General features: G+C 42.1%; 2 protein-coding genes across 3 annotated transcripts; one reads left to right on the forward strand and one right to left on the reverse strand.

Annotated features, from left to right (window-relative positions):
- boc (BOC cell adhesion associated, oncogene regulated) lies at positions 1-26,954 on the forward strand. 2 transcript variants are annotated; one of them, XM_053487812.1, is made up of 19 exons: positions 1-276; positions 13,934-14,057; positions 14,171-14,461; positions 19,199-19,345; positions 20,209-20,352; positions 20,482-20,775; positions 21,302-21,577; positions 21,834-22,099; positions 22,334-22,499; positions 22,587-22,640; positions 22,943-23,161; positions 23,438-23,616; positions 24,064-24,163; positions 24,248-24,370; positions 24,513-24,698; positions 24,848-25,053; positions 25,156-25,244; positions 25,390-25,505; positions 25,621-26,954. In XM_053487812.1, exons 2-19 carry the CDS (start codon positions 13,952-13,954, stop codon positions 25,740-25,742), a joined length of 3,084 nt encoding a protein of 1,027 aa, XP_053343787.1. In that variant the 5' UTR covers positions 1-276; positions 13,934-13,951; the 3' UTR covers positions 25,743-26,954. The 2 variants fall into 2 exon arrangements, with proteins under 2 accessions (XP_053343787.1, XP_053343788.1); XM_053487813.1 differs by having other exon boundaries at positions 22,334-22,493.
- LOC128514116 (uncharacterized) lies at positions 6,020-7,467 on the reverse strand. Its single transcript, XM_053487814.1, has 3 exons — positions 7,122-7,467; positions 6,730-6,876; positions 6,020-6,493 (listed from the first exon to the last, which is right to left on the reverse strand). Exons 1-3 carry the CDS (start codon positions 7,198-7,200, stop codon positions 6,234-6,236), a joined length of 486 nt encoding a protein of 161 aa, XP_053343789.1. The 5' UTR covers positions 7,201-7,467; the 3' UTR covers positions 6,020-6,233.
- Positions 26,955-27,742: the final 788 nt, after the last annotated feature.

A 27,742-nucleotide genomic window follows, 5' to 3' on the forward strand; every position in this document is an offset into this window, starting at 1 on the left:
CTCAGTCATCCAAAAACGGCCTTTCAATGGGACAAGTTTGGGGGAGCCGAGGAAAATGTCGGTCCCACCGCAGTAAATTACTGAACTAGCTCAGTGCTTTAGAGGGTGGGAAAACAGGCAAAGAAACACTCTTACTTCTTTTTCTTTTTTGGTTTGGGATTAAATTCTGCACCAAGTTGTTTGGGGGAAAAAACTTCACACTGCATAGAGACAGAGAGAAAGCGAGAGAGAGAGAGAAAAAAACACAGCTTCATCTCCAGCACTCGCTTTTTTTGGGTAAGTCTCTGAAAAACATTTATGTTTTTACTTTAGCCCAGTGTTTCATATTGAGTTTGTTTTATCAATTGTTGACTAGAAATGTATTTAATATTGTTTTGAAACGCGGTGTTCGTGATAGAAACAGAAAAAAAAACGCTTTAAAGTTAAGAAGAAAGTCTCTCCACACTCACACACTCTGGCATGATGCGCCTGCTAAGCTAGCTAACATGTAACTCTTAACTTCGCTACATTGTTTTGTTTCGATGGAAGCCTGTTCAAAGGCTTTTAAAACGTCTCGCGACATTGTAAAACCCTCGCGCGTGTCCTTAATGTGTTTTTGTCACTATACAAAACTAAAACACCACTCCAGACACACTTTTCCTTCATGCAACAGCTAGTTGAAAGTTCCTACATTGTGGAGTGATGTGTTGCTGTGATGCTAAGCTCGCTCACACACACACTCTCTCTCTCTTACACACACACACACACATACACACACATACTGGAGACAGTGTAATGTTATAATGTTAGGCGTTTATGTTAACTTATGGTGTTAAAGTGTTTCTTTATTATATTTTAAAAGCAACATTGCATTTAGATTTTTTTTTTTTTAATTCTTTAGGAGTTTAAAGTATGCAGTACTACTAGCTTGGTACAGGTTGTTGATGTTGATGATGCTTAGTGTGCTCGTCAAAATAATCCATAGTTTACCACTTTAAGACAGGTATTTCAGACCAAATCACAGGATATAAAATATAACTAGTTGAGATTAATGTATTGTTTAGTTGTTATATTTGTTTTAATTGTCTATTGTAAATGAAACGTCTTTGCATCCTCATCAGCTTTCATCAGGTTTGACAGTTCATTTCATGTGATGCTTAAAATCTTTTTATTATTATTTTAATTTGGTTATAAAGCATGAACTACACATTTATATGCATCTTATATATTAACTATTAGCTTAATGTGTGTACCCATATTAACTGCTTACACCAATCCTTAGATAATTCGCCTTTTTGTAGCTGTTTACCTTTTAAATTAGTTTCAGTATAATAACTGACTTATATTTTCAATAATCAGAAAGCTAGCGAAGAACACGAAGCAAAGTCTAAAATTCTGAATATTTCTTATATGGTACCAGTGCCTGAACTTTACGTTCTTAATGATTACTGATTATTTGCTATACTGTATATTATCACCTGAGGATTATTATTTAATCACAAAGTGTGATCATCATATTTCTGGGAATCCACATGAGATCCACACATTAATACATGTGCGTTAATACATATACTCATATAAACCCTACAAATCAACACCCAAACTTCCACTGTACGCCTACATTATGACATACCTTCTATATTACTTTTCCTGATACACTTACTGATCAATATCTACTAGGTAACTGTTACTGATCTGAATAATATTCTTAAAGTTTAAAGCATTGTTATGGGGAAAACAAAAACAGAATAGCAACGAGTTTCCTTTCTGTGACGTGTTAACAAGTGACTCAATTCATCTCATTTTTGTGTATTACATGTTTATATATCAGTTTATATTAGGTTATAAAGTATGAAGGATGTCTTGTTATTGATACAATAATACACACACACACACACACACACACATATAAACATGTCATTCATATGGTTCATATCTGTGAGATGACATCATTCACAGAGCTCCATGTCTCTACATTTTTAATATGTGTTAGGACATTAGACTAATCAGTTTTCAATAGCAGGAGATTATCAGCAGGTACTGAATAAACAATACTTAGAGACATATTAAAATAATAAGATATGAAAGTATTCATATTCCCAGGAATGTTTTTTTTGATGTACAGATTAGATTAGATTTTAGGGACATACGGCGATATATAAATACGCATATATATATCCAGAATCCCCAAAAGACTCAGTACAGTTTTGTGATTTGGACTGAATCCCGTCCAGGCCGCTCGATGGAGTATTAAAAACATTCTCGACAATAAAAGTAGCAGTAATGCTGTCAGTGCCACGGTCATTAAAATCCAGCTATTGTATTACAGACATAAAGAGACGATATTCGATCACTTCCAAACTCAATTTGCGGGAAGGGGGGGAGGGAAAAAACAAAATCTCGGCTGCAGTGTTTTCGTTGATGATGATTGGTGGTCGGGTGGATCAAAGTTATAGTTGGTAATTGAATCCAGCCTGATTATGTTGTTGGCTTTCGTGGCGTTCGGACCTTATTTGGTTAGGGCGTTATTTGGGAAAGACTTATTAGCCGTGTGCAGATGTAGAGCCAGATTTTATTATTATTTTTTTTCCCTCGTTGACATGCCCTCACAGCCCTGAATTCTTTCTGTGTAACAGGTATCTGGGGTGAGCAAGCTGGGCTGGGGATTTTAGGGAAGTTGATAGAGGCACATTAGAGAGAAGAGATGAGGGTGTTATGTTTCAGGGACACGAAGAATGATGAGGATGTTGCCAAGAAGAAAGTGCATGAAGGTTGAAAAGAAAAAAAAGAAAAAAAAGAGCATTAATGTGAACTTCTTTGATCGCTTTACAGGGTCCAGGCCTGTTGTAGAGGTCAAGGCGCTTGTCTTGGCACATCATGACTGTAATGCTAAATGTCAGGAGACTGTAAAACATGCCTTTTTTTTTTTTTTTTTGCTATGAACGCTAGGAAGAACCTGATCTTTGGGCACCATAGCAACTTTTTACCCACTTCAGGTTTGTAGTAATAATAATAGTAGTAATAATAATAGTAATTATAGACTCCAGCTCTGCGGAAGAGCCTTAAGGAACCCTCTTTTTCAGGAAGCAGAATTCACTTGGTTCAGCGTTTGGGGGAGCGTGAAATCATGTTTTATAGGCCTGTCCTTTCCCCCGGGTCACCTTCTGCTTCTGATTGAGAGCGCGTCGTGTTTCTGGCAGGGAGGCTCTTTTTTTTTGCGGTGCTAGCACTGCCTTCGGAAAGGTTTATTGTTTTCTTAAGGGGTGTAACTTCACTCTTAATTCATGAAAGAAGCACGAAAAAAAAGCTTCCTCAGGGTAGACTTTTATGTCCGCTTCAGCCGGTATGCTCACGTAGCCAAAACAGCCTGCAGGCAACAACCAGCAAGTTTGCGTGTGTGTGCTAGAGGAGATGCTCTCCAGTCAGGATTATCTTCTCATACAGGAATGTAGAGCTTGTCACTTCGCTGTTGATAAATGCCCTCAAATTGTCAGGTTTATTTCCTTGACTGAGTGTCAAGCCCTGGGAAAAGCGGCATGATCAGATTTCATACAAGGCTGTTTCATTTCTAATTTATGAAGTCTTTGTCCATAACATGTCAATGCATGACAAATTAAAGTGTTATAACAATATTGTGGCATGGCCTGACTTTCCCGAACATGTTGTAAGTTTAAGCTGCTTATTTCCTGTTCCTTGTTAATTTATTCCTTTGCATACATGTTCAGCCGATCCTGATATGGATATTTAAAATGGAATTTCCTGCACAGGCGGGAACATAGTTTTGAGGTTCGAATCCCAAGCGTGTTTCCTCCCTGCCCATGCTGACCATCTGTGACACCGTCTTTAAAGAGAACGATGCCGTTGCCATGTGGCAGAGCACTTATGTTTGTGCTTCGAGCCTCTGGAGGCGGTGATTGGTCCCGAACAACATGTTGCATGCACATTGAAGGAGGCGTGTCCTCGTCGAAACCCGTCTCTGATTGGTGGAGAGAAAGGAAGATTTTTTTTCCTCCCTCATATGATTTTCTCTAAGTGATTGTCTATACCTCTATAGCATGAAAGACAACACAATGTTCTTTCACTCTCTCACACACACACACACACACGTTGTTGTTTGCACAAGTGTGTCTGGCACAGGGTCATGAGCCAGCCGATGAACTCCAGGCTCATAAGTAAGTAAGAAGTGTGTACCTTTGTGTATATGCATGTGTGTGTGTGAGAGAGAGAGAGTGTGTCAGGACAAACAGGCGAGTGTGTGTGCGTTTGTCAAGTAGATATTTGAACAGAGATTAAGAGCCGCTCGACGAGCCAAGAGAAACCGAGACGCACTCCATTCACACTCTCGCACTAACTCTCAAATACAGAGCAAACACTGTCAATGTCGCATTCACACACAAGCTCCGAACACACACACTCTCGCACATACACCACAAGCCCTCTTGAGAACGGATAGGGGGAAGTCGTTTGCCCTGATTGTAAGATTTCACATCTCGTGCTTTGCAGATTTGTACAGATTCACACAACTTGTGTACAAAATAAAAAAGGTTTAAAGGACTATAGGTGGTAGGAGATTTAATTTATATTTTGTGTACATGTTGTTGCAATGTTGGGTGTTAATATATTGCAGTTCCTGCGATATTGTTTAATCAAGAGCCCAGACAAAATAAATGACAAATTAAAGTATAAAAAAAAATATGTTTTAGCTCCAGTTACTAGAGATAGCCATTAGATATTTCTCACTGTTTGAAGGATCTACCAAGAACTTTCCTTTTGAATTATGGCGCTTTTCCACTGCGTGGTACGACTCGGCTCGGCACGGCTCGGCACGACACCGCATGGCTCAGTTCGACTCAGTTTGCGTTTCCACTGCAGTTTAGTACCGCTTTAGAGTGGCCGTGATTATTCACGTGTTGTCATAGTTGCGCCGCCTTTACTGCCGTGACATCATCTAAACGCGCCACAACAAACACACAACAATGGAGCATATGGACGGAATGGTGTTCTTCATTCTCGGCATGTGGATGTTTTTAACAGCAAGACGAAGGAGTTTGTTTCAAAAGAGGCTGATGGCAGCCAAAGAAAACACAGATAAAAAAGACAAGAGAGTTTGGGAACTTTTACAACAACACGAAGACACCGACAACTGTACACAAGTGTAAGCATCTAAAAAAAGCACATCACTAGCTAACTTTTATCACTATTGCTAAGCATATAATAAACTTAACTGCCAGTGTAACATTAAAATGCAGACTCTGTATATTACAGATCGTGCTTCAGAGTGGTGGGATGTGATTGTTCCCGGTTTTACAAACACTCAGTGGCTGGAGATCTTTAGAATGTCTGAAGAAACATTCATCCACTTATGCAACAAACTGCGTCCAGCGATGGAGTGACGGGACACAAACCTCTGTGTGTGTGTACCTTTAAAGAAAGGTGTAAGCATAACAACTGTGTGTCGGTGTGTTCAGGAGTTCTGTGCAGCAGCAGAAACCATGTTGGTCCCAGAGCTAATTCGTTAACCAGCACGCGTTGTGGTTAATGCCTTCGGTCGATTAAAAGGAAGATGGCGATGCATTATGAAAAATGACTGTGCTGTCAACCTTGTGTAGTCCATGGTGCTGACATGTTGTGCTCTACATAGCCTGTGTGAGAGTCATGGTGAGATCAAACCCCAGCAGCAGAGACTGTGGTGGCAGTGCCACAGGCTGTAGAGGAGGAGGGCAGGGATGTCCGTGCAGGTCTGATGCGTTACTTGAGTAGCTAACTATTCACGTAGCATGTTCTGTAAAGTGTATTATCAATAAATTTTTAAACACCAGTTCAAACTTTACAGTGTATTCCTTTTTTTTTTTGGTTTGTATTGTGTCGGCATTAACCATTTGTCTTTATCAGGAGGTACCTTACCTGCTCATACAATAATAAATCTTTAATATAGTCTTGGGCTACACGTATTTGATCAGATTGTTTTTATTAAAGCACAACACAATTTTACAGGTAAAAATATGACCAGAAAACACTAAAAATTTACAAGGTGCAAAAAATTAAAATATAAGTAGTGAAAATATAAACTGTAAACTTTAAACAGTGTGCACATGCACGTAGTGCACAACGGACATACAACAGACAAGTAGAACAAAATAAATTTTTACGTTAACAGAAGAAACTGTTAACAGTGTGCAGACATGTAGTGCAAACATTATCAAAAAAAAACAAAAAACACAAAAACACCTATGGCATTAGTCAGCAAGAGAGTTCTATTCCCGTCGGCCACTCATTGCCTGGACAAGCATCCCCATAATATTGAGGAATGCTTGATTGAAAGCAGCCGTCTGAGAGTGTTCCTCAGCCCTTAAGGCCGCTTCCTGCTCCCTCGCTTGTTTGGCCTCTTCCAGTGCCATCTGCAAGTGGCGCTCCCTCTGGGCACGGTTCAGCTCCTGCTGCTCAATGTCTGCCACCTGCATCTCTCTTAATGCAGCAAGATGTTCCTGATGGTGCAGGCTCCGTTTCCTCTTGCCTGGAACAGAGCGTAGAAAATTGGAGTGAGAATGAGAGAAATTATTTTTGAAATTAATGTGATTTTACTCAATTACATTTACAGTATCTATGGTATTGTATAATATTTATGGTATTACACTATTTATGGTAAGCAACAGTAGTTCATGAGACACGGTTTATAAGGATATATATCCTATATTGTGATATCCTATTTGTACATATTATGATATATGAAGTATCAAATGAGTATTGTACCCGTTAACACACGCTGCGGTGTCGCCGTGCAGCTGGAGGGTGATGGTGTTGGCGGGCGTGGTGGAGACGCTGCTAGCACCGCTTGGGAAGAGGGGTCGTCGTCCTTGCATGTAGAAAGTACAAGTGAATCGATCGTGGACAATGAGTCTGAAACGCAAAGTTTGTCTAATTAGTTGGGAATGCACAAATTACTGCAACACAACAACAACAAAACAAACCATGAACATCATGACCAATAGCACTACCACTGATACATGTTAGCTACTAGGGCTTCGTGCTTTATTAGGCCTTGATTTTACAGTCAAATTGCGATATAAAATAAGAATCGACGGTCAATAAAATCAGTAAAGTTAGGATTTCAAGCGTTATAAAAAAAAAAAACCACAACGTACCATCCTCGATCGTGTTCTCCGAGTTCAGGGCACCGTCCCTTCCATTGCTCGTTGGTCTGCCTCCGTAGATTGCGTCCATTTGGCCGAACCACTTTCACGACCGCCTGTTTAAACCACACCGGCTGTTGTGGTCTTTTATACTTCTGTAGTCGCTCTTAATTTTTTTTAACTTGTCCCTACACTGTTTGTAAGTCCGATGGTAGCCGTGTGCGGCCAAGAGCTTAGCGACCTCCTGAAAAACTTTTTCATTTCGCGTCGCCCCATCAAGCTCTCGCTGGATCCGCTACCAACGAGAGGAACGTCTGTACTTCCTCAATAGACCATGAAACAGCCATTTTTTTAGTTAATACAGTACAAACTGTTGCGTCCGATCCTTCGCTGGCTGTGCTAATAATACTAGTGGTTCTGTTGTGTCTCGTGTCGCAAGTTCAGTGACGCAGTAATGACGATTTTTTCCGCCCAATCAGTGACCAGCAGAGTTTACACGTCACGTTTTGGTAACGGTTCGGCGCGCTTGGAACCTCGGCTGAGGTGGTACTAAAAAAAGGACCAGGTACCAGGTACTGTTCCCAGTGGAAAACCCCCCAAAAGTGAGCTGAACTGAACCGTGCCGTGCCGTACTATGCAGTGGAAAAGCGCCATTAGATATTCAGTAAAACGTTATTAGCTGTAATGTATCCACTCATTATTATAAAATAGCACTAAATGTCTTAGCATGGTGTTGGTCTAAACAAACACTTGATCATTATAACCTGGCATTCTGTCATGAGAACGCATTCACGAACACAGTTTGTTTCAGACACAAAACGGACGCAAAAAATACATACTTTGAAAAATACATACTGTCTTGAAATCCCTATATTTAATCACTGTATACAGTACTGTGCAAAAGTCTTGAGCTTAGGAACACATGTTTTAATGTGACAGCCTACAAAGTACTGAAAGATACAACTTAAAAATGATAACAATCTTAGCAGCGACCACATTTCCCCTCTTGTCTGTTCTCAGCATTCAGCATCACTAATCACGGGCCTGATCACCTGTCATCATCTGTACCTGTTTCTCTCTTCATGCCTTAAGTTAGGTGCTTTTTATGCTTTAATGATTCATAGGTCACTGTGTGGCTTAACAAACAAAAAAAACATTCTCTGAAACTGCCCAGGTACAGCGACTGGACTGAAGATGAGAGACAAAAACTTGCCAAAACTGAACGAGGGACAAGAAAGTCTTTCAGGAAGCCTGATGGACTATTCAAGACTATAAATGTAAATGTAAAAATATGTAAATGTAAAATACAAGAAAGCAGAACATGAAGAAATTTGAGACTTTTGCACTGTACTGTTGTACCGCTACATCGCCGCTCCATCTCTCTTATTTCCTCTTCAGCTTACTATTATAATTAATATATACCATATATAATACTAGTGACAACACCTCCGCACTCGTTGTTTCGTAGATAGCTAATTAGACGAACCGAGTCACTCACGGACCTGTGCTGTGATGCATCCTGGGAATTTTGAGTCCGTCATTTACATCAGTGTCTCTCGCATCTTATTTTAAACTTTGGATTTTACTTTAATATAATGTTCAGCGTTCTTGGAAAATGATATCAGAAATAAATCTTTTGATTCAAGAGCAGTATCATGAGCGACTTCCGTTATCCCTTAAGTGCTCTAGCAATAACAGTTTCCTGCTGCGATGACACAGAGGCGCTAACCTCTCCCAGCTACAAAGGGAGTTCCTGTCTTTCTTGTCTTCCTGGAGGTTGGCATGATGCCATGTTCAGGAGCTCGGAGGCTACCGTACGACGTAGCAGCTCTAAGTGTTTGTTTGTTCGGCGGTCGGCGTCGACCTTGACGTGTCTGCAAACTATGTGGTCATGGGTCCCGTAGGTGTTTACACAGGCCAGAAGTGTGCGTGTGTGCGCTTGCGTGCATATGTGTGTGTGTGAAACCTACAGGCTACCCCTCACGTTCTGTTTTTAGATCATGCTTAAACGCTGCCGCTGTTTGCTTTTCTCATTTGTCGTGTTTACTTCTGGTCATATTTAAAGCCACTCGCTCGGGCAACTGCACTTTATCACACCAACCCGTGCTTATAAACAGTTCACGCACGTTTTATTACTATCGTATCACGCACTTTCCCCCCTTACCCGTTACTTTCTTTTTTTTTTTCCCCTGAAAGACTCATTGGTGCGCAGACAGGCAGTCTGAGCTCTCCGGGTTCCTGCTGAATAATGTGCAGAAATTGCTTTTGATTTAAAATTGGTTCCATTCACGGTGATGGAGGAGCTGCCAGAACAGCAGGGGCCCCTCTATCCATTTGTCCGTCCCTCCATCCCACCCTCCCTCCTTTCCTCCCTTCCCTCACCTGCATAACTACACACTGCTGTGTGTGTGTGTGTGTGTGTGTGCATGTGTGCTGACGCAGAGCATTACATATTCATGCTTAGGAGAATTTTACAGCCTTGTGTGCCTGTGCTTGCTGCGGGAGTTTGGGATTTATTTGTTGGAGACTTGACAACATGCCTCAGCCTAGTTTTGTGTGTGTGTGTGTGTGTGTGTGTGTTTTAAATTTAATGTCAGCTTGTAACCTAGTGCCTGTGTATGTTTATTTTTCCTCAGAGTGATTAAAGCAGTCGATTGCTTGACTTTAAGTTTGTACATTTTACAAAAATATGAGTTAAACTGTATTTATAACTTGTGCAGAGTAGGAAATAAAATTTTTATTGTTCAGACGCTGACTAGTCATGAACGCAACTAAGTGCTTCGTTTAATTAGTGTTAAAATTAAGATCTGAAAGGCCACCTGTACCCTTTCTTTTAAATCAGCCAGGTCATGTGACCACAGCGCTGGCCAGATCCCCTAATTACCGCATGCTTTGCTAATTGAAGCATGTGCTATAAATTATGCAAATGCCCTCCTTTATAATTGATTAGGAATCCTGTACTTGGCTTGATCTTTCGCTCGTTAATCCCCTGAGAACGTCTGTGTCTCATTAGTGTTTTTTTTTTTTTTTTTCTATTCCCCGTGTCAGTGTGGGGGTGTGCTGCTCATTAATACACAGACGAGGAGGGGGGTTATCGAGGAGGGAGTATTGACCTCGTTAGTGGTGCTTTTGATGTTCCATTTTCAAGCTTGTGAGAGACTGATGTTTGCTCGGGTCCAGACAGCACCAATGAGATTCTGCTGTGTTTCCACCTGCCCTCCAGCCTCTCGGCTGCATTAGGAACATTCCAGAAGTTTAGTCGAAGTGGGGAGAGCGGATTTTGGCCGAATGACGCGCGCTTCAGTGAGCGGTGTACCACGAGGTGGTGTACCGACGCAGTCAGAGGACCCGGGTTTGATCATCAGGGTGTATATTATATGTTTAAAACGAATTTAAAAAAGAAACGTCCTCATCACACCTGCCTCACGACACCTCGTCCAACTCGTTCCTGAGAGCTTACGTATTACATTTTCTGGACAAAGAACCAGAATTTGGTCTAACGGACTTGTGTTATGGTTATGTCAATTAAATAGTGTTGCACGGAATAATTGTAAAGTCATAAGTGTGGTAGATCATAAATATGTAAGATGTTAAGTAAGTTAAAGCGAGACTTCGGTTTATGATTTATTCTACACACTCGGTTCATGGCGTGACGTCTCCCTTATAAACTGGATTTTTTAAAATAATCTTTTCCACGTAACCCCCCAACCACCATCTCACATCCATCCCGACCCCTCTCCACCCCCTCACTACCACGAGCAATGCTTCCATCTCTCTAAGCACACTTGGTCATCGAGCCCCCCAACCCAGCCCCCCGCTTCCATCGCCCCTCCTTCGCTCCTTCCCTTTGACCATTGAGCCCATCAGCTCTTCCTCTGGCCCTTCAGAGAAGCGTCTTTCTTTTCACGCTGGGGCCTTGGGGTTATTGTCCTCGCGCCGGCTCACTGCTTTACAATGACTCTCCACTCTATTAAGGTGCGTTCTGCCTGTTAGCGTCACCCCGAGCAACGGGCCTCCCGCATGGCAGCTATTCGTACGGGCATTGTGGGCCGCGAGCCCGCGCAGCCAGTTGAACCCAGCACTCCTCACACTTGACACCACATGTGTTTATCTAAAGGAGGGGGGGCACTTTGTGTTGTTTGGAGAATTTGCGATGGCTGTTGAAGGACATAAATGGGTAACGAGAGAGAGAGAGAGAGCGAGAAGGGCGATAAATATTCAACAGCTCAACTCCTGAGAAGGAGCTAAGACACTAAGCTAAGATGACCCCCCTCTAAACCTCATCCTATTCCCCTATCCCTCATTCCTCTTCTCTTCTCCTCCCTCCGCACCAGAAAGCAGATGGAATGTGAACGGCGTGAGAGGCGCTCACCGAGTGCAGAGAGCCGGTTTATCCAATTAGCAGGGTTGTCAAAATGAATTTATCCACACAGGCCACGGGGACAATAGTGCCCTGAGTGGCCCGAGGATAAAAAAAAAAGGGCTCAGTGACAATGAGACTTTGCGAAATGACTTCTACACCCTCTACACTTACAGACAAAAGGCTGAGGTGACGATATGAGTGCATTAGAGTGACATTTTAAATAAGTGTGTATGTGTAAGAGGTTTTGTGTTTGGGACAGGTGGTTCATCAGATTGACTCCTGACAGCTGTGTGTCCCTCACTGGCGATCCAGGTCTCTGTAGAAACGTCGTTAAAGTTTTTGATGTTTTTCTACTCCTGGCAGGCGCTTATAAGAGTGTTACTATCACTTTAAGTAGCATGCAAGTATTTTGATTTCTCCGACAATTCAAATGAAACTTTTAATAAAAAAAAAAGATATATTTTTTTTAACAACTAAAAAGTGCAATTATGGCTACTGATCTTTGGAGAGAAAAAAAAGCTCTATGGCTCATAATCAATATCGGAAGATAAAGTTTTACTGTTGTGACAAATGAACAAAATAGTTGCAGAGGATTTCTGTGAGTCTTTATTATTAGAAAGTGTTTATTAATTATAAATCAGTTGTAGGCTGGAGTTGTGAAGTTGTGGAGGAGAAGGACAGAGACACAGAGAAACAGAGAGACATGATGACACAAATGGAGTGAGAGGCAGACAGAGATGAGGTTTAGGAAAGCTGCATCACTGTTGATAAAGCAGATGAAGTGAGAGCACGTCTCAAACAGCTGTCAGGACGGTGTGGACAAATGCAGATGTGTGTCCTGCTGCTGACAGTGTTGACTATTTGCTCTGATGGACAAGAGCCGTGCTAACTTGTTATGGTCCTGACCACCCCCCCCCCCCCCCCCCCCAACCCTCCACCTCTTCTTTACATCCCAGGGATAAGGTTTCAGTGTCAAGGCCTTCCCACTCGGGTAAAGAGATACAAAAAATGTTGGCGTGTTGTGTGTTTGTGTGTAAGAGGCTGGACTCGCATAAATGTGAAAGGCAATCCTGTTGTTTGAGAAAAGCCCCAAACTGCCCCGTGTCTCTGCTGAGATTCGTTCGCTTGGTGTGACGTTGTTTGTTTTTTGGCCTGGAAAGGAAAACATTAGATTAGGGCCAACCCAGAAGGCTGTAACTGCGGTGCGTTCTGTTCGGAGCGAGAAACTCTGGCGAACGTCAGGCGACTCCGGAACGCAAACAGGTCCACGTCCCGAGATTTGTGTCTCTTTTTTAGAATCCTGATCGTCTCTGCCCGGCCATGTTTGGCGCTCTGAGTCGTTCTGTGAAGTGTCATTAATCATTTACTCTGAAATTATAGACTGGAATGAGGGAGTGAACGAAAGAGAGAGAGAGAGCGAGAGAGCAAGAGATTTGCAATTTGGGAGCAGTGGACCACCCTCCTCATCCTGACGGGAAGTTGTTAGTTTAACCTGACAGGAAAGAATTCGGGAAACTTGGCAGTGAGAGAAGGGTGAGCGAGCGAGAGAGTGAGAGAGAGAAGCTCTTTCCTGCATTAACCGTTAATAGACTGACCATTACACCCCCCTTCTCTCTCTCTCTCTCTCTCTCTGCGTGTGTGTGTGTGTGTGTGTGTGTGTGTGTCGGAGATGAATAATGCAGCCTCTGTTTGGGCCTCTCTTCGGGCCTCTACCTGTATCAGTTACACCTGAATGAGGGGCAGCTCAGATTTCGCCTCTGCTATCCTGGCGCCCGCCTCAAAACACGGCGAGGGGGTGCGGGCATGACAGGTTGTACACTCCACACTCGAAAGTAAATACTCCCTAATTAAAGCACTTCAGTCTTTGTCACAGTTTCTTTTTTTTCCATTTTTAAAAAAATCCAAAGTGCTGGAACGCTCTGAGAGGTGGACAAATGATGATCCATTATCTCTGTCACCAGGCGAGTAAAAGCTCCAGGGCACGGTGTCGGGTTTCCAGAAAGCCTGACGAGGCTCGAAAAGTTTTAGCTAACGACGTCGTAACGTACATTTACATTTAGGCATTTGGCAGACGGTCTTAACCAGAGCGACTTACTACGGTGTTAAATATATTCTTACACTGAGTTACTAACTAGGAGTGGCACCAGTGCAACAGACACCATTGGGGAGTTAACGTGTGGGGGTGTTGATGTTTATCGACTGATTTAAAAGTTAGTTGTGTAGTTGTGGAAAATTAATTTTAAGTAAGTGGATCTTTTTTAACATCTTTTGATTTTGGAAAAAATAGTCTATTATTTTTCATGCTTATGATACTCCCAGGCTACTCATGACTCTGTAAGTATGTTGGGTTTGTGTGTTAGTGTCATTTCTGCCTGAAAGATTATGTTAGGATGCACGTTAGATCATTTTTGTCTGTTTCCATCCTGCTGATAGTCTCTCTCTCTCTCTCTTTCTGGTATAGAGAATAGGTATATGGAAGATGTCGAGAATTGTGGACCGAATAGCGTGGCATCGGAGGCTTCATCTGCTTTGTGCTCTGTGTTCGGCTCTTCTGTGCTGCCCCCAAGTTGCTCCTGCTCTCAGCGGTAAGTTTCATATCCACAATTTTAAATATCCTAGTTCCCCAAAGCACACGTTCCTGAGCGCTCTTTTAGGACACATTTCTAAACACATTTATTTCTTGTGTTCTTCCGGATAGGCAGCGACGAGGTCCCGGTGTTCATGCAGGAGCCGCTGTCAGTGGTGCAGAAACTAGGTGGCAGCGTGACCCTGCGATGCAGTGCCCGACCCGCTGAGGCACATATCAGCTGGCGTCTGAACGGACGCGAGTTGTTCACCAGCGGCGACGAGGCCGAGCTGGGCATCGTGATGCAGTCGGACGCCCTGTTTATCGCCTCCCTCTCTAACGGCACGCTGGGACGATACCAATGTGTAGCCAGCAACGGCGCCGGAGCGCGAGCCAGCGTCCCTGCTAACGTCACCGCAGCGAGTAAGTACACAACTTCTGAGACCTAACGCTCTCATTCGCGATCGTGACCTGGGGTCTGGGATGACTGGAGTGATTGTACGACACTAATAAAACTCAATAACATACCTAAAACCTCAGACAAACTCTTTTAATATTTTAAACTCTTTTTAAACATTTTTGGGTTACGGGTTTATGGTTTATACACTCAATAAAACGCGCAAAACACCGCAGAGTATAACACGAGCTCTTTAATGTCTTGTCAGTTCAGACGAGAAATAAACGAGCTGGGCTTTTTCCTAGTCATGTGCACGCAGACCAGAATAAAATCTCAGAGATTATAATTACTTTACACCACCTCTTCATATTAAACTCGTACACCATCCCAATAGGGCTTCAGTCTAGCAAAACAAAACCACTTCAGCAAAGCGATCGGCAAAAGTGATACCTGCGAGATGATAGCGATCACCGGCACGGTGTTCGTGTTGTGTTTGCGGATGCGCGCGTTAGCAGCGGCGAAGCCGATTTAGTTCAGCGAGGTTTGGCGCCGGTGCTTGTGTTGGACATTGATGGAGTGTGTGGTGGTTGTGTACAGTGGTGAAATGCCAGATTTTGTGTGTGTGTGTGTGTGTGTGTGTGTGTGTAGAGGCACAGGCCCATTAGTACAGGGCCTCCTCCCAGTTCTCCACTGCATTCCTCTGGATTGTGTGTGTGTGGGGAGAGTTTTCTGTTTCTCGCCGCAGTGTGTGTATGTGTGTGAAAGTATGGGGGCACATGTGTATTTATGTGAAACGCTACGACTGCGTACACACTGCGACTCTGCAGCAAGTTGAGACAGGAACCAGTATGAAGATGAGCCGTGATGAGGTCTTTGTCTCCGACCCGACATCTACAAACGAGACCAAAACACTTTCCATCATCTCCTTTTCTCTTCCTCTCTTCTCCTCTCCAAGTATTTTATGGAGCGTTAAATTTCGCTCCACTCACAGAGCACTTTCTGTCCCTTGTCTCTTCCTCCCCCCCTTTACCATTTTCCTTTTTCTCCCCCCTCATTCTTTTTTGTTTTTTCTTCTCCTTCTACCTCTGCTTTCTTGACTCCCTGGACTTTCTTTGCCTTCTCTCTCTCTCCTTCTCTCTCTCTCTCTCTTTCTCTCACACACACACTTAGACTCCCATTTCCTGAAGCATAAAAAATGAGGAGGTGTGTGTGTGTGTGTGTGTGTATCAGATGTAAGTGATAAGGCCCCTCTCCCTTATGAATCTGGCTGATGGAGCTGCAGATGTGGAATTTTAGCCGGAGCCTAATTTAATAAAGACCCCACTTCCATCATCCAGAGAGAGGAACAAGTCTTCTGGGAGGCGCTTTCTGTGTGTGTGTGTGTGTGTGTGTGTGTGTGTGCGCGCAGACAATCCTGTCTCCATATTTCACTTGTGGGTCTTTTTTTCTCATTTGTCTTTGCTCTGTGAAAGAGCTTGGCTCTCCCTGGTATCTGCCGCTGCAGGAATCCTGCCTGCGCTCACTCCCACCGGGGGGACGGCTGTGTTTCATTTCAACCTCTCCACTCGAATTCTTCTGGAGACAAGCAAGCCTCCCTCGCCTGTGAGCCAACACACACTCCTCTCACCCTGTCTCACACACACACACCCACCGGGGGTATATAATGTTCCATGAATTTAGTCCAAGCTCTGATTGCGATCGCACATTAAGCCTCTCTGGCGTTCAACACACAAGTGACGAGCGACCTTGAATCTTTCACCTTCCCATGCGATCAGGAGCTGCGATTTCAGCGACATTTAAATTGTGATTTTCTCAATTTTGTGCAACTTCTATGCAGAACAAGTGCAGAATTAGTTCATTCCTCTGGTCAGTTTGCTAACGAGATCAAAGCATAGTCGGGCTTTGATGCTAGTATGAAGGTAAGCACGTAAAATGTAACTCAACTGATTTGTGCATTTAAGTTAGATTTAGTCCCGAGTTAATCCTGTTATTTATCAGACATTGGCCACATTCTCATGTAACAACAGTGATATTCACTAAGGGAGATATTACAAGCAGCAAAAGTTTCTTCATATGTTCTACTCATCCCTGGGTTTCCCAGAAACGATACACACACACACACACACACACACACACACACACACACACACACACACACGTTCAGGCACACATGAATCGCTGCTCTCCTCTGATGTGATACAGACTGTTGCTACTTTCTCTAAGTCATTTTTACTGTCATATTCCAGTCTCCCCAGAGCAAAGACACACACACACACACACACACACAGGCTCTATAGCTCCCCACACACAAGAATGATGAACGCTAAGAAAGCCTGCAGCGTGTATGAAACCGTTGCCAAGACGAGTTGGAAGCAAAGCAGATCCATTTTCATAAATACCATTAATCCTGAGTGACTCCCAGCATCCCCTGCTCTCTGGCTCTCCAGGACACACACACACATACTCTGAGTGTACCTCACACACACAATGCATGCATTCATTTTCCACACGCACACAACTTTGCATTTGTCTGCCCTCTTCTGATTGCGACTCGACGGCTACACTATACACTCGAGAATTGACTTTAAAGGGAAAACGTTAATAACTTAAACTTAACATTCGCCCCTGTCTTGAGAAACACCTCGATTATAATGCAAGTCTGAGGGTTTAATTCGGGGGTCGCGTGCACATGGCTAGGTCGACAAAGCAACTTTTCACAAGTCATGAGGTTGCATTGGCCTCAGGTTGAAAAACACCAGAGTATCCCTTTAATAGCAGATGTACTTTGTCTGCTCTCTCTCACTCTCTCTATCAAAACCCCCCTGGTTCACCTGAGACTACTCATGGAGGGGTACTGAGAGCAGGAATGTGTGTGTGTGTGTGTGTATGTTGTGGAGCGTGGGGGTTGGTGCAGGAGGGGGTTAAAGGTGTGCTGGGTGGAATTTCGGGAGGCAGGCAGGGGGGAAGCTATAAAAAGGCCCTGATTGATTTAGCAAACGGAGCGTCACACCGCCTTTCCCCAGCTCCCCCCAGCCTGCACCCAGTCTGAACACATCCTGGGATGCTCATCTGCTTTGGAATGGGGTGTGTGTGAGTGAGTGCGTGTGTGTACACGCACTAGCATTTTATTAAACCAAAGTTTCGGAACACCGTCACGTTAATTCATTTTAAACACACTTATATACATTATGTTTTACACAAACCGAGGTGGGAAGATGCGCTGAAGCCTATGCAGCGGGTTTGGCTAGACGAGCTCACAGCTAGTTCTGTTTCTGTTCCCCCCCCCCCAGTCTTGAGTTCTGTTTCGGACTCGAAACCTTGCACAATCCCACCCTGACTCATCATCGTTCAGCATGACTGAGAGACTTCAGAATTGCCAAAGAATGCAATAAAACCAAATGAAAAACAAGCGTTCAGGACAATGCAGGCGGCTTGTTTTCATTAAAAGAAAAATCAACAACTTTGGAGTGTTTTAAAATGGTATATGGGCATTTTTATTCCTCATGAGGTGTGTTTACATTACTGTAATAATCAGAATATCCGCCCGATCGGAATAAAATGCATCATGCATCACCTCACTCAGAGATGTCTGACCTGATCTGACCTGATTGCAGTGAGAGTGAGAGGCGTGGTGTGGACCTGTGATAATCTGTTCAATAAGTAAATATTATCCATGTAAACATTTGATCTGATGGTTTCTCTGTTGTTGGAATAAATATAATCTTCCTGCGCATGTTTGCCCACATGAAGGTAACATTAGGTGATGTGACGAGTTTCCAAAAGGGGAAATTTAGCTTTTTTTTCTCCCTGATCGGCAAACTCAGTGAGAACAGAGAACTCTGATTGGCTCATCATTTCCCATGTTGTAAAGCATCTAACCAATCATAGACTAGACCGAATTCTTGTGACCAATTATAACGCAGAAGGTGGGATTCATCAACAAACATGGGAAGCTTAACCTAACCCCAAAGTTACTACATCTATTTGTTTAATATCCAGCAGATTAAACACTTCACGGTGGGCAGAACCACTTCATGCTTGTCGAAAATAGTTTTATTCTAAATAATATTCTGATGAAATGCTTTGAGCATGTAAACACATTTTGTCAGATCAGCGTCCATGTAAACACTTAAGTTGAAATCTCTAATCAGAATCATTTTAATCGGATTAAAGAAATATTGTTTGTGTAAACATAGCCATTGACACACACTCAGGATTAGTCATATTGCATTGGAGTCCATGCTGGTTTTCTTTTGCTGAAACTCAAGAGGAAGGGCACCTTCGACCTCTGACCTCATTTCAGCTCGTGGGCGAACGAGAGGTCAGAGCTAGGCAGACTTTCAGGCTCTGAGTTGTAAGACTATGATGCGTCTGTACATTCGATATCCTACGAAAAGCTCCGAATGACACGTTCCTGTTTAGAGAACATAATTCTAGGGAAATCGCCGCAGTGCATTGTGGGACTTCTGTCTACAAATTTAACACTGGATTTCTCGTTCGTAATGATTATGATGATGATGATGAGTGTTGCTATGAACTGTGCATTACTGAAAAGCAAATATGCAGCACCAGACAATCACATCACGGTATTATTTTATGCATTTACTTTATGTTAACTTCATGTTGACTGTTTTTGACTGTCGTGGTTTCCCCGCAGTGCTCCTTATATTTGTCCATTTTACTAATTTCTCAATGTTTCCATACTGTCCTGGATATAATTGTGTACAGGTTTAGTAGCTTGATGATTGCGTGTGTGTGTTTAGAACTGCGAGACTTTGAACCTGATGACCAGCAGGAGATCGAGGTGGATGAAGGGAACACAGCAGTGATCGAGTGTCACCTCCCAGAGAGCCAGCCCCAGGCACAGGTCCGTTACAGCATCAAGCAGGAGTGGCTCGAAACATCCAAAGGTACTAAAGACTTCAAAACCTCTGTAACTTTCTTTCCTTTAGTTCTTTCTCATTCCTACCTCACTCTATCACCAGTCTCGTCTCATCTCATCTCAAGAAGCTGATTTTGCTGGAATGCCAGTTCTTTTATCTGCCCTCTCACTTATCAGAAATAAGTTGAAACTTGGGAATACTTTTGTTTAAATATTTTTTTCAATTATTTATGTCATCTGTAAATCTTTTTCTCATGCCGTGCCTGGTATGTAACCCTCTGGCAGCTGTGGATCTCTGTTAGTGAGTTCTCCATGCTGTTGGATCTTTTACAGAATTTATGGCGCCCCCTGTTGGTCCTGCCATCTTTCATTTTCTTTCTTTGGTCACTGCTTATAATTTTTTGTAAGGTGTATTTTTTTTCACAGACTTTTGTGCAGAAACTGTTTTGGTTTACTTTTTTTTTTACAGGTGGCTTTTATTTTTTAATTTTTTTTAAGTTTTATTTAGCATTTTTTAAATAAGCATTTGCATTTTTAAAATACAATTTTCTTTGTATTTTCTTGCCTTTTTTGTTTTATTTACGTTTGTAATTTTAAAATTTTAGTGACATTTTGTAAATTATGTTTGATCTGGATAGTATCTGACAGTAAATCTGACTAAATGTAAAACAGTAAAAATAAAAAGAGTATAGTGTCGCTATTTACTATGCTCATTTTTGCTAAATTGTTTATCTTTTTTTTTTTTACATTTTTCAAGTGCTAGTTTGTTTTTTGATCTTTTCAGCTTTTTCATCTGCTATCAGATAACATTGAGACTTTGTAGCCCGAACAGCCTTTGATGCAGTTTGCTTGTGTTTGCTGATACCCTCTGCCCCCTGTCTGTCACTATAGGGAATTACCTCATCATGCCATCTGGGAACCTGCAGATCGCAAACGCCACCCAGGATGACGAAGGGCCTTACAAATGTGCTGCCTACAATCCAGTCACTCAGGAGATCAAGACCTCCACCTCCACTGACCGTCTGCGCATACGCCGTGAGTAAACACACAAATAAACAAGTGTAAAAGTTGCACAAATTATATTGTAATATGTTTTCATGGAAAAAGTGAGTCAGACTCTCGGCAGCTCTGGTCACTAAGCCAAGCCATGTGGCTTTTGTGCAGGTTCGACATCCGAGGCAGCGAGGATCATCTACCCACCAGCATCCCGCTCCATGACGGTGCTTAAAGGCCACAGGCTGGTTCTGGAGTGTGTAGCCAGCGGCTCCCCGATCCCTCAGGTCACCTGGGCGAAAGACGGTCGAGAACTAAGCCCTCAAAACAATACTCGGTTCCTGCTCAGCAACTTGCTGATCGACGCAGTGAGTGACGAAGACTCGGGCAAGTATGCCTGCCACGCCCACAATGGCATGGGCTCTCCTGGCACAGCCACCATCCTCTACGAAGTCCAAGTGATCGGTGAGTGCTCAGGACGTGCGGGTCATTGTACTTTGGCAGACATTTAGGCAGTACGGATTAGTCTTACTCCTGGATAGCATGTTGTATTTGTTTTTAATAGCTTATGCTATTTTGAAAGCTGACAGCAGTGTATATGTGTGTGTGTGTGTGTGTGTGTGTGTGGGCAAAATTGGAGTAGCCGAGACAGAGCTTGTTTTTGTGGGCTTGTCTCATGCCACATGTGATTGATTAAACCTGGTCTCCTGCTGCCCTAATGAGTGCTTGCTGTTTTATTAGCAGCCAACCATCAAGTGCAAGAACAACAGAGTGAGACATTGAGAGAGTAAGAGAGACGGAGAATTTGTAGAAGCGAGAAAGGGAAAGGGAGCTTGAAAGCCAGAGAATCACATTCACACACAACGACACAATTTCCGGCATAGATCTATGGCAAAAAAAGCCCTGTATTTTGTAATTTTAGTAAGACTCACATGCTATATACCGCAGCTCCCTCACACAGCCTAATTACTTTCCTGTCTCCTCTCTTTAGAGCCCCCTCAGGTGCGGGTTGAGCTGCTGCAGCAGGAACCAGCGTGGGGTGACACAGTGAAGTTCAGCTGTCAGGTTCGGGGAAATCCAACACCCAGTGTGGTTTGGCTCCATAACGCTCAACCCATCTCTTCATCATCACGTCATCGCCTCACCTCCTCACACATGCTGCGTGTCTTCAGTGTGGGCCCTCAGGATGAAGGAGTCTATCAGTGCATGGCTGAGAATTGGGTGGGTGGAGCCCAGGCTGCTACGCGTCTCGTCACTGTGCCTTCTGGTACGTTCAGTCTTAAGTCTGAGTACAGGAATGTTGTCCAAGTGTTATTTGCTTTTGTGTAGATGGTCTTTGCATATGTCTTTGAATAAATCAAAATCAAAAAGTATATCTGTTTTTCCTCTTTACGGCATTATGATCACCACTTTTGATATTCTTGACAAGAATGTTGTGTACATTTTATTAGTTCTGTTTAATAGTGGAGATGTGCCTCTTTCTGTTCCTTTGTTAAATGCACCGTTCTCTTGTTTGCTTCCAGCGCCCTCGCGGCCCGGTCGGCTGCCACTCATTCGGCCAATGAGCCCTGACCAGGTTTTGCGAGAGCTGCCTCCTGCTCGGCCCGTGGCACCCAGCACAGATCTTTTCGTAGACTGCTCAGAGATCCCGGGAAACGTGTCGCCGGCCGAGGCTCCAGTCATCCTCAGCCAGCCGCGTACAGGAACAGCCGACTATTATGAGCTCATCTGGGAGCCTCGGCACGATGGTGGGGCGCCCGTACTGGAATATGTTGTCAAGTACAGAAAGGTAAAAGAATTTTACAGTACCTTTATTTAGGCAAACGCTTGAATTTATGAGCTCACACTATGACGGACTGTGATGAAAATAAATAAATAGTGGCTATGTGAGATTTATGACTTGCTCTTTTCTTACTTTTGCTAAAAACTGTTTTGGTCCACTGACATATCGGCCACACCATATAGAAGTGCAGAAATACCTGTGTTGGTTAACTCCTATTTCCCGTCTTGCACTTTTCCTCAGGCTGGAGACTCCCTCAGTGAGTGGACCATAAAGAACATATCTGGTTTGGAGCAAAAGCTCATTCTGGCCAAACTGCAGCCGGCCAGCCTGTATGAAGTTGAGATGTCGGCGAGGAACTGTGCAGGGTTGGGACAGCCTGCCATGATGACCTTCAGAACTGGTAAAGGTACAGCAGGTTCACTGATATCAGACCCAAAATTATGTGAGATCACCTTTCATTATATCAGTGTTTAACATTTCTGTTTTGTTTTAGGACGCAAGACAGTAGACCGACCAAAACCACCAGACCCACCGCTACGTCTGTCTCGTAAGTACCGAACCTAAACACATTTCCACATTCAGAAGTTTTTTTTTAATTTTTTTTACGAATCTTACTATAGTAAGTTCTTCTAACAATAACCAACATGCGTGTTTTATACTAACTCTGGTTCTCTGTCTCTTGACCTCTTTTCAATCCTAACTCAAATTAAGGACAACAGTAAGTGTGTGTTGGTGTATGTGTCTAAACGTTCATCTATGTATGTTTGTATGATTATATAATATTTGCATGCAAAAGCGCAGTGCTGTGGATTTGTACTTATGTTTAATTCGCTATTTATTTGCTCGTAGCCCCGGAAGCTCCAGACAGACCGACGGTAACCACAGCATCAGAGACTTCAGCCTACGTGACCTGGATCCCCCGAGGAAACAGAGGTTTCCCCATCCAGTGCTTTCGGGTCGAGTTTAAGAAACTGAGGAAGGACGGAGGAGCCGGGGGCGAGTGGGAGGTAGCGGAGGACAACATCTCTCCATCACGCCTGTCTGTACAGATCAAAGGCCTGGAGAAAGGTGTGCTGCAGCCTTCTTTTGATTATTGACCATAATTTACATTGGATTTCTAGATTTTGAATGCTTAGAGCATTGTCATTAAAAAAAGTCTGAATATGGATACTGCTTATTAGAAAAAGTGTCTGTGTGTGTGAATGTCTGTGGAATTTATTTTACTGTTAAAGGGGTCCTTGCCTGCAAAAATTTTGAGATGACTTGCTCTAGCTAAAAGTATAATTAAAAAAAAATCATGTTAAAAACCTGTGACTTTAACAGATTTTTTCTTGCTTTTTTCAGGAACCTCATATAAGTTCCGGGTTTTGGCGGTGAATGTTTTGGGAGCGAGTCCACCGAGTGCACCATCCAAAGCATACACGGTGATGGGTAGCAACCAGACCAACCCCCGGCCCGTCGATGGCCCTTACATCACCTACTCTGAAGCCATCAATGAGACCACCATCATCCTTAAGTGGACTGTGAGTGAAAAAAAATCTAAATAAAAACATTAATGCTCACATAAAAATTCACATATTTTAGTTTTAGTCAGACCCTGAGACAAGACACAAAGAAATGTCAGCTGAAGTGTATATATACTGTAATATGCAGTATATTAAATCATTAATGTTTTAATGGCATGACTTTAACCTGACTATAAATTCAAAATCATTAAGTCACATAAACAGTCATACACAGTATAATATGCACGACCGTCAGTGACCTTAAAAAGAGAATTAAAGCTTATAATAAGAAATAAATATGAATAAAAGAAATACGATAGAAAATTTTTATTTAACTAGGATAAAAATAGAGATAAAAATGAAAATATACTGTAAATTAAAATAAAAATAGAATATAATGTAAGGACATTTCTCCCCAAATCAGTCAGCATCAGTTACTAAAGGAAATTGCTTTTCTCTCCCCAGTACACATCAGTGAATAACACCCCCATCTACGGCTTCTACATCTATTACCGACCCACGGACAGCGATAACGACAGTGACTATAAGAGAGATGTTGTAGAGGGTGAGTCATAAGAAAAGACCGGACACTCATGTTAGCTGGCAGCGTGGCATGTTCCTGGGGTTAATAGCTTCTTGTGTTTTTCAGGAGATCGATACTGGCACGCTATGACCAGCCTGCAGCCTGAAACAGCATACGACATTAAGATGCAGTGCTTTAATGAGGGAGGCGTCAGCGAGTTTGGCAACGTGGTCATCTTAGAAACAAAAGGCGAGTTTCTAATGCCCAGTCTCTCTCAGTCTCTCAATACACACAGACAATTACACACACGCGCGCACAGAAACACAAAGACTCGCTCTATAGTCCTACAGTATTGCTGCTTGTTTCTTAAGAGTTTTATTTGGACTTTCAGCCCGCCCCAATCAGAAGCACACAACTCCAGAGACTTCGTCTCCCCAGTCGAACATGGGAAACCCTGGGACGCCTCGCCCCAGTGATTTACCATACCTCATAGTGGGAGTGGTGGTGCTGGGAGCTCTTGTTTTCATCATCATTGCCTTCATTCCATTTTGTCTATGGAGAGCCTGGGCCAAGCAGAGTGAGTGTGGCACATTAATTTTTTTAGGTCAACTGTTAAAATATTTGACATTTTTGGTCATGTTACTTTGTTTTGTGAAATAAATAGAAGCATGTTAATATTTACCATTGCACGATATTGAGCTTTGTTGTTAAAACTTTTTATTTTAGAGCAAACGACAGATATGTGCTTTCCAGCTGTAGCCGCACCGCTGTCGTCCTGCCAGTACACCATGGTGCCGATGCAGGGCATGGCTTTGGTAGGGCACTGCCCTGTAGACCCTCACCTGACCCCCGGTCATACTGTGTATGCAGCGAAAGGAGAGTACATGGCCAATGGGAAGAATCACACACACCACGGTCCTGGACTACACCAGGTACACATTCAGCATGTGCAGCACATAAAGGGAAATATACCTCAACAGCATATATATATAAAAGTTGTTTGCCACACATGTAAAATTTTGTCTCTGTTACAGGATGATGCTGAATGTGAAATGGAAAATGGCACGTTTATGCCTCAGAGACTTTCCAATGGACATGCTCATGGTTATCACTATCCCGTGGGGTAAGAATCAGTAATAAATCAGTCAGTTAATCAAAAGCTCATTTGTGAAAAATGGATGCTAGGACTTTTTCAATTGCAACTTAAGGATGAATTAGTATTAGACAATTTAGACTTTGATTGATGAGGTTGTGTTGGGTGTCTATAGTGTTCCCGGTCACGTTGAAGACGACGGCTGTTGCGAGCCAGACGACTCTACTCTGGAGCTCCTGAGCCCTGATCATCCTGATCATGCGCAGGAGAACCACGCCATCCAGAGTTTAGGTTAGTAAATGAACACCATCACATTCCAGTAGGTGAACTAGCTGTACTGAATCTCCCGTAGTGTGTCCTGGAACAGTCTGCTGTCCCTCTGCTGAATGTGTGAATTTTTTTCCAGATTTGTCCCTGTTGCCCAGATTAGAGGCTGATGGCATGATGACAACAGTCACAACACAACGGGAAGATGTCAAGATACAGCGTGAAGGTCGACTAGAGGAACGAGTATTACAAGACGGATGAAAAAAAAAAGAGGGAAATAAAAAAAAAGTCAAAAACAACACAAAAACAGAAGAGAGACAATATTTATTTTTGTATTAAAGATACTATATTTATATATTTATGCTTATGTAAATAGTTTTGTTATGTTGTATATATGGATTGTTTATAAAAGTAAAAAAATTCTCTACCGTGTTCGCTTTGTTACCACCAGGATAAAAGACAGTCCTTGTTTAAGCCATGTTAGCTGTTTTGCTATTGGAAATGTTAATATTATTACATTATTCATGCCTTTACGCTGTAAAGAATGCTTTAATTTGAAGATTTTGAGCATGATTTGCTTATAAATTAAAAGTTAAAACAGTATTTATCAGCGTATAATATTTGCCACATATCTTATTCAGAAAAAAATCTGTTTCTGCCAAAAAGTTTCACTACATGGGGCCTGTGTTAATCTGTGTTACTGGTGGTGCTCAGCTTCTTGGTTCAATGTGTTCAAATGTTTTTGTAGATATATCACTAAAAATATGTATTTCATTATTAACAATGTAATAACAAATGTATGCAATGTATAAACACCCTGCCTTCAGTAATATTGCCTATATGTTTTTAAAGAGTGCATGGGAAACCTGGAACGAACACAACTACCTTCAAATACTGATTTTCAGATTTACGGAGCAACATGTAAGCTTCTACTTCCAGTCTTATGTTGCTGTCTGTCTAGTTTACTCTATTAAACGACATTTGACCATTTTTATAAATTAAGAGGTTTATAATAGTTGCCCACAGTGGTCTCTAACTTTGTGTACAGTACAAAGTTAGAGACCACTGTTACTTGGTAATTATTTGGTACAGTACCTTAATTCCATTTCCAATCAATATTTTTTAGGTGTACATTACAGTTCAGTATTTAAAAATATATATTTTTAAAATTTAAATTACACAATGGTCTTTGCAATTTTATATACAGTTTATATTTTAATGAAAAGCATGGTTGAAGAATCTTATATCTAGCTCCTTTAAATCTTCCTAAATTCTGAAAACTGAAAATAATATAATGTACAGTTTCCAGTAGACTGTACTAAGAGACAATGCTACTGTATCAGTATTAGCCTTTACACAAAGTGCTGAACCATAAAAAGAAATGAAGGAAAATTCATTTTTGAAGGGTACCTGGGTATTGTGGTTATGTCACATACAGCATTACTGCATGTAAATAAAGCTGAAGAAATTACAGTCACTGCTTCATTTCGTTTTTTTTTTTCATCAACGGTTTTTAGTGCATGGTCGAAGGTTAAAATCCCACCTTAGGGTCACAGACTAAAGACATGCTGATGAGGATAACTGGCATTTTCAAATTCCCTGTAGCGTGTGTGGGCTTGTGTGCTCCGCTATGAATTGGGACCCTGACGAGGGTGTACCCGGCTTCGTGCCATGAGTCCCCAGGGACAGGCTCCAGGCTAAGTCTGGAGTGTGCAGGATTATCTGTGTATAGAATGAGTGAGTGAGTGTGAGAGAGTTTGCAGTAAACTTTTAGTTGCTACTTGGTTGCACTTTCCAATGTTCTTCTTAGAAGAGACATTCCATATATAAAGAAAATATTAAAACTAAAAAATGCTGAGTGTCCTTTGAATATCATAATAAATAATATATTATGATAGAGATGGAAAGCTTGTGATACATCACAAAAGACAAATACTGCACTTTATTCAGTTAAGTACCTCTGGGTTTCTGAAGATGTATTAAAATGTATTTGGCTAATTTAAAAAAAAAAATAACGCTTATTACTTATGTAAGCTGGCAAAATTATGTCAGTTTGTTAAAATTGTAAAATGCCTTTTCACTTAATAAAAGCTGTGTAGAAAACAGCATCAGTCAGAAATTCATGTACCCATGGTATTTATTTTATTTTATTTTATTTTTTTACTATGGCTAACTGTAATTAAGAAAATGTCCTAAATCAAATATTGTACCATCTAAATGGTAAGAAAAAATAGTTTGGACAAGAAAAAAAAAAAAAAAAC

The sequence above is a fragment of the Clarias gariepinus genome, chromosome 26, assembly GCF_024256425.1.
Source record: "Clarias gariepinus isolate MV-2021 ecotype Netherlands chromosome 26, CGAR_prim_01v2, whole genome shotgun sequence".
Taxonomy (NCBI): domain Eukaryota; kingdom Metazoa; phylum Chordata; class Actinopteri; order Siluriformes; family Clariidae; genus Clarias; species Clarias gariepinus.

Excerpts from the sequence above, each read along its gene's own strand:
- LOC128514116 (XM_053487814.1), bottom strand. The coding sequence starts at position 7,200 with ATGGACGCAATCTACGGAGGCAGACCAACGAGCAATGGAAGGGACGGT. Across the intron at positions 6,877-7,121 it reads GGAGAACACGATCGAGGATG|ACTCATTGTCCACGATCGAT; the intron begins GTACGTTGTGGT and ends TTTGCGTTTCAG. Across the intron at positions 6,494-6,729 it reads ACCGCAGCGTGTGTTAACGG|GCAAGAGGAAACGGAGCCTG; the intron begins GTACAATACTCA and ends GCTCTGTTCCAG.
- boc (XM_053487812.1), top strand. The coding sequence starts at position 13,952 with ATGTCGAGAATTGTGGACCGAATAGCGTGGCATCGGAGGCTTCATCTG. Across the intron at positions 14,058-14,170 it reads AGTTGCTCCTGCTCTCAGCG|GCAGCGACGAGGTCCCGGTG; the intron begins GTAAGTTTCATA and ends TCTTCCGGATAG. Across the intron at positions 22,500-22,586 it reads GACCTTCAGAACTGGTAAAG|GACGCAAGACAGTAGACCGA; the intron begins GTACAGCAGGTT and ends GTTTTGTTTTAG.